The sequence below is a fragment of the Mauremys reevesii genome, linkage group 16 (assembly GCF_016161935.1).
Source record: "Mauremys reevesii isolate NIE-2019 linkage group 16, ASM1616193v1, whole genome shotgun sequence".
NCBI lineage: Eukaryota > Metazoa > Chordata > Testudines > Geoemydidae > Mauremys > Mauremys reevesii.
Genome location: NC_052638.1, coordinates 15,783,420 through 15,800,109, shown reverse-complemented (window position 1 = coordinate 15,800,109; position 16,690 = coordinate 15,783,420). Strand labels below are relative to the sequence as shown.

The window sequence follows — 16,690 nt, the reverse complement described above, 5'->3', positions numbered from 1 at the left end:
CTTACAGATATTTTTGTAAAAGAGAATGTGGCCTGTATACTCTGAGTCTTTTAACCAACAAGGAAGCTGTGAATAAAATGATGTTTAGCTTGTTGATCAGAGGCTAGTTTTTGTATGTTTGGACATGTAAAATTATTGCTGCTTTCTATTAAAAATTGAAGTATAAAATGTGGAATAACAAAGACAAATTAAATTTCATCCTTCCTTGTGTAGATTTACGTTTGTTTTATTGGTGAATTTTTCAGTGAAGTTGATGTTTGGGTCCCTGAGCCAGAGCATTCTGAGGTCCCTGCAGAATGGTGGGATGCAGATGCAGATAAATCCCTCCTAATTGGAGTTTTTAAGCATGGTAAGTAATAAGGATGACTGGATGACTAAATATATATATATTTCCCCTGACACAAACCTTTCCTTTTATGCCTTCTTTTAAAAATCACTTGTATGTTATTGCTTCTTCCCATTCAGGCTATGAAAAGTACAACACTATTAGAGCGGATCCTGCACTCTGTTTCTTGGAAAGGGTGGGCAAACCAGATGAGAAAGCAGTCGCTGCTGAACAAAGAGCAAACGATTACATTGATGGGTATGAATGTTTCAGTTTTGTTACAAGCTGTTTGATGAAAACCGAACTAAACTTATATACTGGGCCTGATTCTCTTCTCACACTATTTTTACACTAGTGTAAGTTGATTGATGTAAATGGCATTATTTCTGGTGTATTCCAGTGTAAGTGAAAAGAAAATCAGGCCCAGTGTATTTATAGCCCAATATTTAGACAGGGGAATTCATTGGTAACATAAAAACTTAGGTTATCCATGTGGCAGTGATAGTGCTTTGCATTGCTATGTGAGAGATGTGACTTTGATTCCTCAGTACAAAAGCCAGGAGAGATTGGGAGTGCTACCACGTTAGTCAACTTTTCCTCTAGAGGCCAGAAATGTCTAGTGTTGCTAAACAGCAACAGAAGAGGAGGAGTTGTTCATTTTTCATGAGACAGAGGGTTGATGGCCACAATTTAGGGCCACAGATAGAAGGACCTCTTGGAAAGAGGGACAATGTTGAAGCCATAGTTCCTGTTGTAATGTTTTTTTCCCCTCCAAAGTACAGTGACTGAGATTTCCCAGTAGAAAATTAACCAGAGAATAAATCCTTTTTGATTTAGAATTGCTTCGCATAATATAAACAGAAGAGGTCCTTTTAAAGGAGTATTAAAATAGATTATTTTGCTATGTTGAACTTTTAACAGGGATGTAGAAGATCCAGAATATAAACCAGCCCCAGCAATGTTTAAAGATGATATGGAGGTATGGTATGCATCTGTTTTTAGTTCTTTCTATCATAATGAAAAGTTACTTCTAACTTCATGGAGCTAGTTGTTATAAGAAATATTAAAAATGTTAAAAGTCTCATAGAAGTGTTTTTAAAAGTATTTTTGTGTGATCCCTTCATATTAAAGATGCCTTAATAGCCAATTGTCTAAAATATAACATACTATTATTCTTATTTTACTTTTATTAGTTATCTACCTAAGGTGTGTGTTGTTTAACTATGTCTCTGATGGATTCATATTTTTGATTTATTTCAAATCTTGGGTTTTTTAGGATGATGCTTCATCGCCAGGAGATCTAGTAATAGCTGACGGAGGTAAAGTAAATTAAATTTCATATATGATTGTTGTTATTAATGTATAGTATCCTACCATGCTGGACTACATTATATCTTGATGCACCCCTGCTTTGGGGTTAATGCAGAACCTGAGGCACCATCAATACTTGACTTGTTTCTTTGTTTTTGTTTGATTTTCTTTTAATGTAGATGGTCAGATGATGGAAGGAGACAAAATTTATTGGCCCACTCAGTCTGCTTTAACAACACGTCTGCGCCGCCTAATAACAGCCTACCAACGGACTAGTAAGAACAGGCAGGCCCAGCAAATCCAACCAACGTTTCCAGTTCAGGCCACTGTGATGCAGCCTCCATATGAAGAAGCTGCTCTAAATCCAAAAATGGCAGCCAAGATTGAAAGGCAACAAAGGTTTGTGCAAAGTAAAAGTATTCAGTTTAAATGCATGAGCCTATAGAAACTCAAAAAGACTTCAAATTTTTTAAAAGCTGTGGTCACTAATTGTCACAGGTGATAATATTAAGAACATTACTAAATGTCCAAACTTGATTAATGTGTTTTTTTTTTCTATTACCAACCAAGATGGACAAGAAGAGAAGAAGCTGATTTTTACAGGGTTGTATCCACATTTGGAGTGGTGTTTGATCCTGACGGGGGTCGATTTGACTGGACAAAATTTAGAGCCATGGCTAGGCTTCATAAGAAAACTGATGAGAGTTTAGAGAAGTACTTGTATGCATTTATGTCTATGTGCAGGAGAGTCTGTCGCCTTCCCTCAAAAGAAGGTATGTATCATAGGAAAATAGAGTACAGTATGTTTTAACAATATTTTTTGAGTCATGTAGTCGATACTGATCAGACAAAATATTGTTTGTTTCCTCTTTCCAAAAAGCTACAACTCTGTCTGCTTCCCAAAATTTTATTAGGGGAGAAGAAAATGGGGAAAGTCTAATGTGGAACATGAGGTCAATGTTTTGTGGGACTTGGGTGTTAACTGGTTAGTGTCACCTGCTTCTAATCTGCATTACAAGGTTTTGTTTGCCAGATACTCCAATTTGTTTTATTTTTATACAGAACTTGTAGACCCAACCATTTTTATCCAACCAATTACAGAGGAGCGTGCTTCTCGGACCTTATATCGCATTGAACTCCTGAGGAAGGTACGAGAACAGGCCCTCCGACATCCACAGCTGTTTGAACGCTTGAAACTTTGTCAGCCAAATCCAGACTTGCCAGTCTGGTGGGAGTGTGGGACTCATGACAGGGATTTACTTATTGGAGCTGCTAAACATGGGGTTAGCAGAACAGACTATCACATTCTTCGTGATCCTGAACTCTCGTTTATGTCTGCCCAGAGGAATTACAGTCAGAATAAAGTGGCGCTATCAAGGACTTCTACTCCACTTTTACATCAGTATCAGATGGCATTGTCTGCGTCTCCTCTTACACCTCAGTCAAGATTGCCAGATACTAAAGGGAATGCTCTTGAGGATACAAAAGTTAAAAATGAAAACCTTAAAGAGGACCCTCAGTCATCTGAAGAAGAATCTATGTCTACTGAGGAAACACGGACAATGATGAAATCTGAACCTTTGAGCCCCAAAAATGGCACGCCATTACAGACTACAGACCACAAACCTGGTGTGAAGAGTGAAAATGACAGGCGTATGGTTGCAGCAAGGACAGAGCCCCTTACGCCAAACCCTGCTTCCAAAAAACAGAGAGTCAACAAAAGAGGGTCAGACTCTAGTTCTGATTCTGACTCTGATTCAGACAGATCATCCTGTTCTTCCAGGTCATCTTCATCTTCCTCTTCCTCTTCCTCTTCTTGTTCACATTCCCGATCAGGATCCAGCTCTTCATCCTCCTCCTCTTGTTCTTCAGCATCCTCCTCCTCTTCATCATCATCATCTTCATCATCGTCGTCGTCATCTTCGTCATCTGAAGAGAGTGACAGTGATGATGAAGAGGCACAAAAGCGAGGTAAGTGGCAAAAGTCTTATTGCTACGTCATAGTTTAAAAAGTAAACATACTGAATTTTGAAAAACATATAAAAGACGTAGGAATAGGAGAATACATAGTAAAAGCAAATATTCTGCACTTCCCATCACTTCCTACCAAGGCCTCTGTCGATTCAGTGAGTCATGTTGACTGATTCCATAGAGAACTGTGTTCAGCATTCAACTCAGGTGTAGGAGGAAGGATGAATTGTCAGAATTTCTGCAAAAATGTTTTTTTCCCTCTTCCCCATTTCTTCTCTTTCCTCCCATATTTAGGTTCTTTTGGTGCCTCTTCTGTTTTTCCCTCCTCATTCATCCCTTGTCACACATTACTGCACCACTCCTAGGTATCTCTTGGAAACTCATAGACCTACAATCTGCCAAAGATCATTAAGAGTAATTTGAGGTACTGTCTTAGCACCCACCTACAAGCATGAGGGGACCAGTCTTGGTTACCAAACTTAGATATCTAGAGCAACAGATCCTCCTTTTATAAAATCTCTCTTTTGTTTCGGTGCCTCCTGTCCCTTCCTTTTGTTTTCCCAACACTCTATTTGTCTCTTCTTTACCTCATCTTAAAGTATTTCCTGAAGCAGCAAAGTATCATGCCACATAGTGCTTTCCCAACTGCAGAAAGAATTGCAACAATAAGAACCGTATTCTGCCAAAGTGTTAGCTCAAAGATTGTAATGACAGGAATTAGACAATGGGGGGAGCATGATTCTCAATGTCTTGAACTCAATTCAACTGTTTTACTGTTAAGAATATAACCCTCTGCTCTGTTTTCTGTGATGGAGAGAAAAATACATTAAAAGTGCTAATATTCAAGATCTGCTTTAGATTGGTTTCCACTATGAGTTCAACGAATGTTATATAATGGTGATCATTAACTTTCTGGCAGTAGAGTTGGGTTGTGTGGGTTAGGAGAGATTTCCCACCACTAAAGATAAGGTTTTAGGCTGCAACATCAAGGGTCAGTTATGAAGTTAGGTGCAAATATGTGATTTGTTACTATGGGATATTAGCATATTATATAAGTGGTGTATGCTCATTCATTTCATAGATTCTAGGGCTGGAAGGGACTTCGGGAGGTCATCGCGTCCAGTCCCCTGCCCTCATGACAGGACCAAATACTGTCTAGACCATCCCTGATAGACATTTATCTAACCTACTCTTAAATATCTCCAGAGATGGAGATTCCACAACCTCCCTGGGCAGGCTATTCCAGTATTTAACCACCCTGACAGTTAGGAACTTTTTCCTAATGTCCTACCTAAACCTCCCTTGCTGCAGTTTAAGCCCATTGCTTCTTGTTCTATCCTTAGAGGCTAAGGTGAACAAGTTTTCTCCCTCCTCCTTACGACACCCTTTTAGATGCCTGAAAACTGCTATCATGTCCCCTCTTAGTCTTCTCTTTTCCAAACTAAACAAACCAAATTCTTTCAGCCTTCCTTCATAGGCCATGTTCTCTATACCTTTAATCATTCTTGTTGCTCTTCTCTGGACCCTCTCCAATTTCTCCACATCTGTCTTGAAATGCAATGCCCAGAAATGGACACACTATTCCAGTTGAGGCCTAACCAGCGCAGAGTAGAGCGAAAGAATGACTTCTTGTGTCTTGCTCACAACACACCTGTTAATGCATCCCAGAATCATGTTTGCGTTTTTCGCAAGAGTATCACACTGTTGACTCATATTTAGCTTGTGGTCCACTATAACCCCTAGATCCCTTTCTGCCATACTCCTTTCTAGACAGTCTCTTCCCATTCTGTATGTGTGAAACTGATTGTTCTTTCCTAAGTGGAGCACTTTGCATTTGTCTTTATTAAACTTCATCCTGTTTACTTACCTCAGACCATTTCTCCAATTTGTCCAGATCATTTTGAATTACCCTATCCTCCAAAGCAGTTGCAATCCGTCCCAGTTTGGTATCATCTGCAAACTTAATAAGCGTACTTTCTATGCCAGTGTCTAAGTCGTTGATGAAGATATTGAACAGAGCCGGTCCCAAAACAGACCCCCTGTGGAACCCCACTTGTTACACCTTTCCAGCAGGATTGGGAACCATTAATAACTACTCTCTGAGTATGGTTATCCAGCCAGTTATTCACCCACCTTCTAGTAGCCCCATCTAAGTTATGTTTGCCTAGTTTATTGATAAGAATATCATGCGAGACCGTATCAAATGCCTTACTAAAGTCTAGGTATACCACATCCACTGCTTCTCCCTTATCCACAAGGCTCGTTATCCTATCAAAGAAAGCTATCAGATTGGTTTGAAATGACTTGTTCTTTACAAATCCATGCTAGCTATTCCCTATCACCTTACCACCTTCCAAGTGTTTGCAGATGATTTCCTTAATTACTTGCTCCATTATCTTCTCTGGCATAGAAGTTAAACTAACTGGTCTGTAGTTTCCTGGGTTGTTTTTATTTCCTTTTTTATAGATGGGCACAATATTTGCCCTTTTCCAATCTTCTCGAATCTCTCCTGTCTCCCATGATTTTCCAAAGATAATAGCTAGAGGCTCAGATACCTCCTCTATTAGCTCCTTGAGTATTCTAGGATGCATTTCATCAGGCCCTGGTGACTTGCAGGCAACTAACTTTTCTAAATGATTTTTAACTTGTTCTTTTTTTATTTTATCTTCCAAACCTACCCCCTACCCATTAGCATTCACTATGTTAAGCATTCCTTCAGACTTCTCAGTGAAGAAGAAACAAAGAAGTCATGGAGCATCTCTGCCATTTCCAAGTTTCCTGTTACTGTTTCTCCCTCCTCACTGAGCAGTGGGCCTACCCTGTCCTTGGTCTTCCTCTTGCTTCTAATGTATTGATAAGGATGGGTTCTCTCAAAGCCGTATTGGAGGGAGGCTCTACACAGGCCGCAGGGAACCAGGAATTTTCATGGTGTTATACAGACATCAGCCCACAAAAGCCATCTGTCTCACCTGGCAGGATTGCTGCATTTTTGCTGTCTATCGCTCTGACCCAGAAACATGACCTGTACCTGCTGAAGCATGTTTTGAATGACAAAGATCGCAATCTCTTGGTCAGAACTTCCCCAGACTTTCCAAACATGAATCCCTGAGAAGGGAGAATGGGAAATAAAACAGTTGAATTGTATGTGCTGGGCTGTACAGTCATATATAGAACAACCTGATGTAAATGTGGTGATATTTCAACTGTTCAGCCACACAGTTTACAGAACCTACACAGTGTTTTGGGATATGGTTTCACATGTTAGTTTAAAGCTGGGGAAAGGTACTACACACATTGCTGGAAACTGAAGTTTCATCGTATTGCCCCACGCACATGGTTCCGCAGCCAGCTGCAGAGGTCAGTAGTGGAGTCACCTTCCCTGCTTACTCATTCCTTAGCCACACTACTCACTCTACTATCTAACAGTGCCTATTGTGCCGGTGTTTTTTGTAACGTACACACCAGTGTAGTGGAACTGGGCTGTGCCCAAACGCATTCCCCATAGGAGACAGAATGGTCATCAGCACCTTTCAGGCATTGCTGCCCTGGGCTGCTTTGTAACTGGCAATCTGGAAGAGTAAGGCTCTGTATTCCATACCAGCCACTTGAGTCATTCAGTGGCTTGGCTCTGGAAGAGTTTATAAGAAACATAGTGAATACAAAGTTGCATTATGTCCCCAATATAGCCTCTCAATGAGATCTGAAAATCTTGACCATAATGTATGTGACCAGATATTCAGCTTTGACTTTTCAATGTAGTGAAGTTTACCTGGATTATATGTGTTACTAAGCTGATCACTGCCAGTACAAGAAATATTAGAGAAAGCAATGTGGTGTTTTTGCTCCTTTTTTTTTTTTGCATTCACTGACAAATTTTCAAGCATTTTTGCACCGCTATTCAGACGTCAAAACTATTCAGAAAATATAAACAAGATTGTGGATTAGTGTAGGACCTAGGAACAAATAAGATTAGAATTTTCAAAATCAGCTATGTGGCTTGGGAGCGCTAGGTCCATGGTGGGTTTTTTCCATAGGATTTGTGTTCTTGTGTTATTTAGGTACCTTTGAAAATCTCACCCATAGCAAATCTATTGATACATTTCATGTGGTAAAAATCTTGACTATAGTATGTATTTAGCTTAGCAACATGAGGCCTAATAGTCAACTAGATGGCATGGCTCTGAAGCATTGTGACATCAGAAGTAAATCAGCTAGTCATCACTCTCACCCTCACCCTCCAGTTCATTTGCATACTCAATTCTGTTGGTCAAAATGAATCAGCAAACGAAACTGGCAGTCAGAACTAAGAGAGTTGGGGTGGCATAGGAGTTCAGGACTGGAATAGAGGGGCTGTTCTAGATCAATGGTTCTCAAACTTATTTATTGCACACCCCTTCTTTGTGTCTGTAGCAGTTTATCTCCTCCCGGACCCCATCGCTCTCTAGCCACTCAGCTCTGAAGGCAGAGCATAGAACAGCAGCTGCTGGTCAGGCATCCAGCTCTGAAGGCAGCGCCCCCACCAGCAGCAGTTGAGACGTAAGGGTGGCTTGGTATGATATTGTCATTCTTATTTCTCTGCTGTTGCTGGTGGCAACGCTGCCTGGCAGGCATCTGCAGCTCTCTGGCCACCCAGCTCTGAATGAGTGCAGTCATTTTTTCCCCCTCTACAGCTTCTCATGTCCTCCCCGCCACCCCCCCCCCCCGAATACATTCCGTGCTCTCATCCCACTTTGAGAACCTCTGTTCTAAATCAGAAGCTATATTGGCTGAGTAGGAATGAGATGAGATTTGCACTGTGGCTCTCCACACTATGCCTACAAGATCATTTACCTTTGCCTACTTACAACTGTTTTAGTAGAATCTCTCTGCCTTGGCTGTCAAGGAGGGAGATGACTAAGGTAAAGAGGTTAGTGTTCAGGTTTAAGGCTAGGGTTAGAGTTACTGACTGAGTAACCTCTGATGTTGCAATGTTCCTCTGCCTGCAGGACCAAATGGGCATTGTCAAGGGGATGCTGTTGATAAGAAACTGATAAAGGAGATGAGGAGGAGTGGCGTAGACAGTTTAACAATAAAATTTAGGTTTAGTGGCAGTATCCTGTAAAATTGCTGCAGGTTCAGGTAATAGGAACTGTATTCCTGCCCTTTCCACCTCCTGCCAGTTTAGCCTATGTGACCAATGATGTGTCTGACCCTCTAGTTGTAAAATGTTAGCTAGGGAGTGTAAATCAATCTGTCTGACTTTCTGTTGCTGTTTAATTAGAAATTTCCATTTTAAAGATTTGGTAACTGCTGGAAGGTTCTCTTAACTTCAGTGCAATTCATTATGCACCATCTCTTTAATATGTAAGTTTTTTTATGTGTAGTAGACCATTTATAGCACTCTTTGTGCAGCTGTCCTATATATTGCACACTTGACAAACTAGTATTTTAGACCTATCTGTTGTTCAAACTGTTTTTGAGAAGACAGTATTTGTAACAAATGCCTTTAGTGATTTTAATCTTGATTACTAAACCATTGTTAATACTTCCATTATTTCTATAATCCCAGGATTTTCATGCTTAGCAACTGCACCATTCTGCATGAAAACAATACTTCAGTTGATGGAAGGGATAGCCAAGACACTTCTACCTCTCTAGAGCAGTGCTTCTCTCAACCTTTTTGATACCCGGGACCTTTCTGCTGCCTTCCTAAACTGTGTCAGGGAGATCTGAGTGACTGGTGCTGGTCCACAGACAGGTCATTGAGAAACACTGCTCTAGGGGAAGAAAGTTTTCAGCAGGCTCTATATTTTGGACCTGCATGGAAGGGGCGGAGGGAATACAGGAAAAATGGGTTACATATCTGTTTGAAATAGAGAGGTTTTTGATGGTCCCAAGCATTCAAAATCCATTTCAGTTTTTGAAGTATTAATATTTAGGAGCTGAGATTTGACATGGCTGTTATGAGTTATCTTTTGTTATCTAGGGCATTCTCATCCTTGTATTGTGGCTGCTTGGTGCTGTGCCACAAGCAGATTCTGGGTACAAAGCCAGTTTAGGCACCATGAGATGATATCCCCTCAGTCTCCCTTGCATAGAGGGATCGTGTGGTGTTGTGGAGCTAGGTTAGTCATTAATTGTGTTTAGAGAAAGGAGACTTTGCTAGGACTGAACTACACCCGGCTGATTCCAAGCTACCTTATCAGTCCATTGGTACTATTGGCAGGTGGTACAATTTACAGCATCTTTCGGACTGTGCTGAATTATGCTTGGGACCATCCTGATGCACATCTGGCCCAGGATCAGGGAGTGGTGGGGGGAAGGGGTCAGCAGAGAGGCAAACTGTGGTCCTCTACCACAGAAAACTTGTAATATTTTGGCAAATAAGTGGGGTAGCATTTTTTATCAATATTTTATTATTAGATTGATAATGGAAACACTTTTTTGTAGAAAGTAGTGTGTTGTGACACACATGCTTTTTCTACAAAAATAAAAAACCACACCCATCCATCCTCCATAACTTAACCACACAATGCACAGCTAAAATATATGATATTAACTGATTTAAAGCAATGAAAATTTCCATCTTTCGCTTTCACTTATGTACACAATTGTAATCTTGCATTTTTTGTTACACATAAGTTTGAGTCTTGCAGAATTATCTGACATTGCTCTTGCATCTGTACTCTTTCTTACGCAGCATTGGCTGTTAGTTTAAAAATATGTCTGGCCTTGCTACAAGGAAATTTATACTGTGCAAACACAGAGACATAATATCCCTGATTTTCTTCTTCTGTTGGAGATGGTCTGGAAGAGGAAAGAAATGAAAAAATGGAGGTTGGAATGTGGGGAAAATAGGTGAGGGTTGGGGAGAAGAAGAAACAATGGAATGTTAATTGAAAAGAAACTCAGATTTTAAAAAAGCATGTCTATAATTGTAATATTATGTAGACACATCATTTTAAAAAAATGTTGGGGAGGCAAATGGAGCCTTCTACACCCCATCCAATAAGTGAAATGGACCACATATAAAAAGTAATATCCCCTCAATAGACTTACCACACTCTGGTGACAACCACTTTGCTTTCCATGCTTACTTTTCTATTTAAAAATGGAATTGATTTATTGTCTTGAACTGACATTTCGTTTCACTTCAAAATGAAATGTGTGTGTTCTAAAAAGTACACAAGGGATTTCATATTAGACTTTAGCAAGTAACATGTTTTGAAATATCTGAATACTTCACATGTTAAGCTCTAGAAAAGAGACTAGGAATATAGTTATGTGCAGAGTAATAGTAGTTCACAATTTACATAGAAGAGCCTCAGCACTCCTAATTTAAAAATCAGCCTTGCATATACCCAGAGTAAAAATTTCATTTTTATTAGTATTCAAATTTTTCTTTCCAAACCTTTACATACTTTGTATGAGCATCCTAAAAAAAATTAGCTATATTTTTCTATACAGCTTCAAGTTATATGTAGTACTTTTATTTAGCAGAAGGAACCCCTCACATCAAAGCATATGACGAAGAGAGCGTAGCCTCTCTGAGCACCACACAAGATGAGACCCAGGACTGTTTCCAGTTGAACAACGGGATGCCAAATTCCAACTATCTCTTGCAAGGTGGATATATGTTGGCTGCATCATATTGGCCAAAGGTAAGTTTGTAATACCATTTTCAAGCTCAAATGTGATAGCTGGGTCATTTTTCTTGGGGGTTGATGAGTTAAAATAGCAAGCTGGGGGTAAATCCTATTGTGACTATGCCAATATGACATTTTGGGTTTTGACTCAGACCAGTCAGGTTGTGTCACTGCCTGGTCTGATACTCTGGATGTCTTAAATGCTATGCTGCTGTGGCTTATAGCCCTGATGCCAACAACCGGCATACACAGGGTGACGCCAAGACACTCCCTGTCCTGTATTTTCTACAAAACGTCTGCCATGTAGTGCTCAGCCCTCTCGCCAAAAACTTACAGAAGTTAAGTTTGCTGCTCCCTTCAAGAGACAGTACCCGGAAGCTTATTACCTTAACTGGGGTTAACACTCTGAGTTGGTGTATAGTATAAATAAAACAAGTTTATTAAACAAGTAAACAAAAGTAAAAATATGCTTCTAAGATTAAAACTTAATTTCAACAAGTTGCAATCTTTGCTTAAGCAGTTTTCTCATCTATATTCAGTTCCCAGAGACTTCAAACTGCTTGGTTAAAGGATCCACCATGCTGTGATTTCAAGAGCTTTGGCCCCTTTAGTCTCTCATGTGACAGAAGGCAAAATGGCTTTCTCTCTTTATATCTTCCCAAAGTTCAGTGATGCTGCTTCATGAGGCAGGAAGGCTTCGGGAGTGGGGAGTGCACTCTCCATACCCCATTGAGATTAAGTGGTCATCTTTCCCCACTTGCTCTCCTGATGGCTTTGTTTACCATGCATGTAAATGTGCTTTTCTTTGTCTTTGGTCACAACTTGCTTAATTTACACCAGAAACACATTCAAGTTAAACACACTCAGTTAAAGCTCAGGCGCAACATCTGTAGCTTCCCTTAAAGATATCCCTGTTACTGAAATCTGCAGAGCAGCACCCTGGCACTTCGTACACGCCTTCTTTAGACACTGTGTACAGGGTGTGAACAACTGTGTCTGATGCAAACCTACCCTGCCTAGAGAAGCAATATGTTATGTCATAGGTTTCTAGGCACCTGCCTCCTTAGAGAGACAGCTTGTGAATCATCAGTTGTGCACTACACATAGGGACAATCCCTGGAAGGAGGAGGATGGGTAGTAACAGGAGTTCTTCTTCGAGTGATTGCTCCTATGCATTCCAGTTAGGTGTGCGCGCCGTGCGTGCACGGCTCTACGGAAGATTTTTACCCTAGCAACTCCGGCGGGCCGGCTGGGCGCCCCCTGGAGTGGCGCCGCTATAGCTGGCCTGTCCGCTCCTCAGTTCCTTTTTTCCGCCCGTGACGGCCGTTGGAACAGTGGAGCACAACTTAGCTGACCTCCACTTCCCTAGCTACTCGTAGTTTTCTCTCGTTCTGTTTATAGTGGTAGTTAACGCTGTTTGTTTGTAGAATAGTTTAGTGTATTTCTTTTACAGGGGTTCGGGGTTTATCCCCTTCCCCTCACCCGGTGCCAGGTCCGATGCCCGGTCCACAGGGTTTTTAATGCTCGGCCGGCCACAAGCCGCTGCCGACAAGCGATCTTCTCCTAAGTGCCTCGAGGGATCTTACCTCACAGATAAGTGCCGCATTTGTGAGGCCTTTAATCCGTGAACAAAGGGGAGCGGGGCTTTCGTTTTAAACAGCTCCTGAGGGAGGCAGCTCTTGCTCCTCTGCTCTCGGTGCAGAGCGCTAGTTAGTTTTCAAGGCGCGCTCCCTCGGCACCGGATCGCCGGTACCGCCAAGGCCTCCTGGCACAACCGTCGCTGGCTCCGACGTACCCTCGGCATGGATCCCTCTCCTGGAGGATGAAGAGGCACAGTATCCTTGCTGCGTCCGAGCCGCCGCCTCTGCAGCCGAGCGCTATGCTCGGTCGGATCGTCCGGCACCGGTGTCTGCCGCGGCACCGACAATACCTGCACCATTTACTCCGGCCAGGCAAAAGCCGTCGAGTCCGGTGCTGGAAAGCTCCCACGTACGGTCCGTGGTCGAGCTCGCTCTGAAGCTGCGTCCGAGATGCTTGCTCCGCAGCCGAGCGCTATGCTCCGTCGGATCGCCCGGCACCGATGTCTGCTGCGGCACCGACAATATCCGCACCTTTAACTCCGGCCAGGCAAGAGCCGTCGAATCCGGTGCTGGAAAGCTCCCCGGTACGGACCGTGGTCGAGCTCGCCCGGAAGCTGCGTCCGAGCCGCCTGCTCCGCAGCCGAGCGCGATGCTCAGTCGGATCGCCCGGCACCGATGTCTGCCGCGGCGCCGACAATGCCCGCACCATTAACTCCGGCCAGGCAAGAGCCGTCGAGTCCGGTGCTGGAAAGCTACCCGGTACGGACCGTGGTCGAGCTCGCTAGGAAGCTGCGTCCGAGCCGCCTGCTCCGCAGCCGAGCGCTATGTTCAGTGGGATCGCCCGGCACCGATGTCTGCCGCGGCACCGTCAATATCCGCACCATTAACTCCGGCCAGGCAAGAGCCGTCGAGTCCGGTGCTGGAACACTCCCCGGTACGGACCGTGGTCGAGCTCGCTATGAAGCTGCATCCGTCGTGCAAGCTATGGTCGAGCTCACTATTCCCTCCACGCCGGAGACAGTGTCCACGGCGAGGGAGCTGATTGCACCGACAGCATCTGCGCTGCCTCAACCCCCGGCACCGCCGGTGCGGGTTACATAGTCGATGGGCAAGCCTGCCTTGAGAAGACCACCCTACATCGGCAACGCAGAGTGGCACCGTTCAGGGTCGCTGTCCCACGGATGTTCTCGGTCCCGTCACCGATCTAGGTCTCGACGCCGCTCACTGTCTCGGCACCGTTCTCCATGTTGGTACCAGTAGTACTCGCGGCACCGGTCAGCATCCCATTCGCTGGTCCGGGACACACAGCACCGATCCAGCTCCCGGCACTGACCCAGACACCGGGATGCCCGTAGCCACTCCAGATCATTGAGCTCGCACCCTCGGTCGACCCCCAGCGCAGCTTCGGTGGCAGGTCCCGTTCTCGGTACCGGTCTGCCTACCGGTACCGATCCCCGGTGCCGCATCGAGCGACGTCAGTTACTGACGGAGACTCTACCAAGAGCTTTCAGCTCCTCCAGGGCCACCCAGCCACGCATCAGTGTCGTCCCGTGCGGACACTTCATATGCGTAGCACTCTGTTTTCCGATGTGCCCTCCAGAGTCTTCCAGGAGACCTATCAGTGGTCCATTCTGGACGCCTTCGGTGTACTACCACGCCAGAGGCGTACCGGTGATCCCATCTCGCTCCGTTCCCTCGGAGCTCGGGGTGCCAGAGGTGACAATTAGTCGTCCCCATCCGACCGGTACAGAGCAACCCCCGGTTCGGCACCAGGCTCCCAGATCCCACCGGATCAGGAGGTCGTCCAGGAGCTCGAGCCCACATGGGACCCGCTTGTCCCTGGCCTTTCTTCTTCCTCCTCCCCAGATGAGACAGGGGCAGGTACATACCCCTCCGGCCCTCCTCTAATTGAAATGCGACCAGCCCCTAATTCCAAAGAGGCTGGGCGTGTGGTCTTACGGGGCCGTAAGATGTACCCGGAGGGGGCCCTGCAACTTCGTGTAGCGAACCAGCAAGCCCCGCTTATCCGCTACTGTGGGTGGCGGTGGGCAAATTTACAGAGTCGGTTCTTTGGAACTCCCGTCAAGAGTTCGATGCCCTCCTGCAGCAAAGGACGGAGCTGGAGAGAGCTTCCCTCCAGGCCTCGTTGGACGCAGCTGACTCCGCTGCCATGACTCTGTCCTCGGGTGTTGCCACGCGGCGCGTTTCATGGCTCCAGTTGTCGAGCCTTCCCTCGCAGCTGCGGCACGCTATACAGGACTTGCCCTTCAATGGCACAGGCCTGTTCTCTGAAAACACTGGCCCTAGGCTGCAGAACCTAAAGGGCAGCAGGGTCACTTTGCTCTCTCTCTCTCTTGGCGTGCACACGCCGGTGATTCAGCGCCGACGTTTCCGTCCCCAACCTCCGCTCTTACCCTGCGCCTTGACAAAGTCAGGACTTGGCCAGCGGGCGTGGCTTACACGGTCGTGGCCATCAATCCGCACCCCAAAGGAGCTGAAATTAGGGTCCTTCTGACCACCAATGGGGCAAAAGCCTACCCATCCTTGCCCCTCCTAAGGACCCCTCTTTCGAGCGATTCCTCTGGCAAGAGGCGCGGACACTCCTCTTCATCGGAGCTATACAGGAGGTACCTAAGGGCGAAACCTATCCCCTAGGCGAAGGGAGGTCTCAGACCTATCCTAGGCCTGCGGGAACTCAACAAGTCGCGATGCAGATGAGTTCCGCATGGTACCCAGGGCGACCGTCATCCCATCCTGGGATCCCGGAGACTGGTACGCAGCCCTCGTTATGAAAGGCGTGTGTTTTCACGTCGCCATTTCTCTTCCACACAGAAGGTACCCTCGGTTTGGGGCCTACCATCGTTATTCCCAGTATACGGCCCTCCCGGTTGGCCTCTATACGGCCTAGGGGTATTCAAAGTGCATGGCTGTAGTCGCCGCCTTTCTTCGCCACCGTCGGATACACGTTCTCCGTATCTAGACGAGTGGCTCATTCGAAGAACCACCGGGCCCAAAGTACCAGTCATGTGGGCATCGACACGAACCTATTCCTGTGTCTAGGCCTGATGATCAATATTAAAATCCACTCTGATTCCCATACAGGGATGGGAATTCATTGGGGCCATCCTGGTCTCCAGACTCGCCAGAGCCTGCTTACCTCAGCCTTGGTTTCAGGCGAGGGTAACATTTGTACAAGGTCTATGGACCTTTCCGCCAACTTGGACTCGCACTTGCCTAGGTTTCCTGAGTCACATGGCTGTCTACACGTTTGCAACCGAACATGCCAGGCTTCGCCTCTGTTCACTTAGATTGTGGCTCACCTGGGTGTGCCACCCGGGCAGAGACGGCATGCTCGTGGTTGTCTCGTTCCCCCCGAGCAGCCTAGGCTCCCTCGACCGGGAGTCAGCGTCCTCCCTGGTGTATCCAGGGATGCTGTTTCATTGACCCCTCGGGGTCCCTCATGACAGACAGCCCATCTCTCGGCTGGGTGCGCACCTGGCGTAGTTTCGCACTCACGGCCTTCGGTCAGCGCAAGAGCTGGCCTTACACATCAATGTCCGAGAGCTGAGAGCAGTCTGCCTTGTGTACCAGGCGATTCAGCTGATGTATCGTCTCAGCAGATCCTTCCTGTCTCACAAGTGGTAGTTTCCTCCCGTCTTTATCTATTCTGTTTTCCAGAAGTGGGTCTTTCCCCGCATAGCCCTCCTCGCTCTCGCGAGAACGGAAAGAGAGAGAAATTCTCCTCGTTCCAAGGCCTCTCCCCAGGCTCGGTCTTGGAGGATTTTCCTGAGGCCGTGGACCAGCCATCTGCCGTACGCTTTCCACTGTCCCCGCTGGTTCACAAGGTCCTGCTAAAACTCCGCAGGGACAGAGCGCCC

General features: G+C 45.3%; 1 protein-coding gene across 19 annotated transcripts in view; it reads left to right on the top strand.

Moving 5' to 3' along the window:
* The window catches only part of CHD9 (chromodomain helicase DNA binding protein 9), a 192,107-nt gene that overhangs the window by 148,093 nt on the left and 27,324 nt on the right, over positions 1-16,690 (top strand). For 15 of the 19 annotated variants that reach the window (XM_039502899.1, XM_039502904.1, XM_039502907.1 and 12 more), the window contains 8 exons: positions 246-349; positions 466-583; positions 1,247-1,304; positions 1,602-1,644; positions 1,816-2,035; positions 2,207-2,409; positions 2,699-3,607; positions 11,084-11,247. In XM_039502899.1, the coding sequence (XP_039358833.1) occupies positions 246-349; positions 466-583; positions 1,247-1,304; positions 1,602-1,644; positions 1,816-2,035; positions 2,207-2,409; positions 2,699-3,607; positions 11,084-11,247 (1,819 nt within the window). The remainder of the gene's footprint in view (positions 1-245; positions 350-465; positions 584-1,246; positions 1,305-1,601; positions 1,645-1,815; positions 2,036-2,206; positions 2,410-2,698; positions 3,608-11,083; positions 11,248-16,690) is intronic. The other 4 variants (XM_039502906.1, XM_039502903.1, XM_039502901.1 and 1 more) reach the window with 1 other exon arrangement.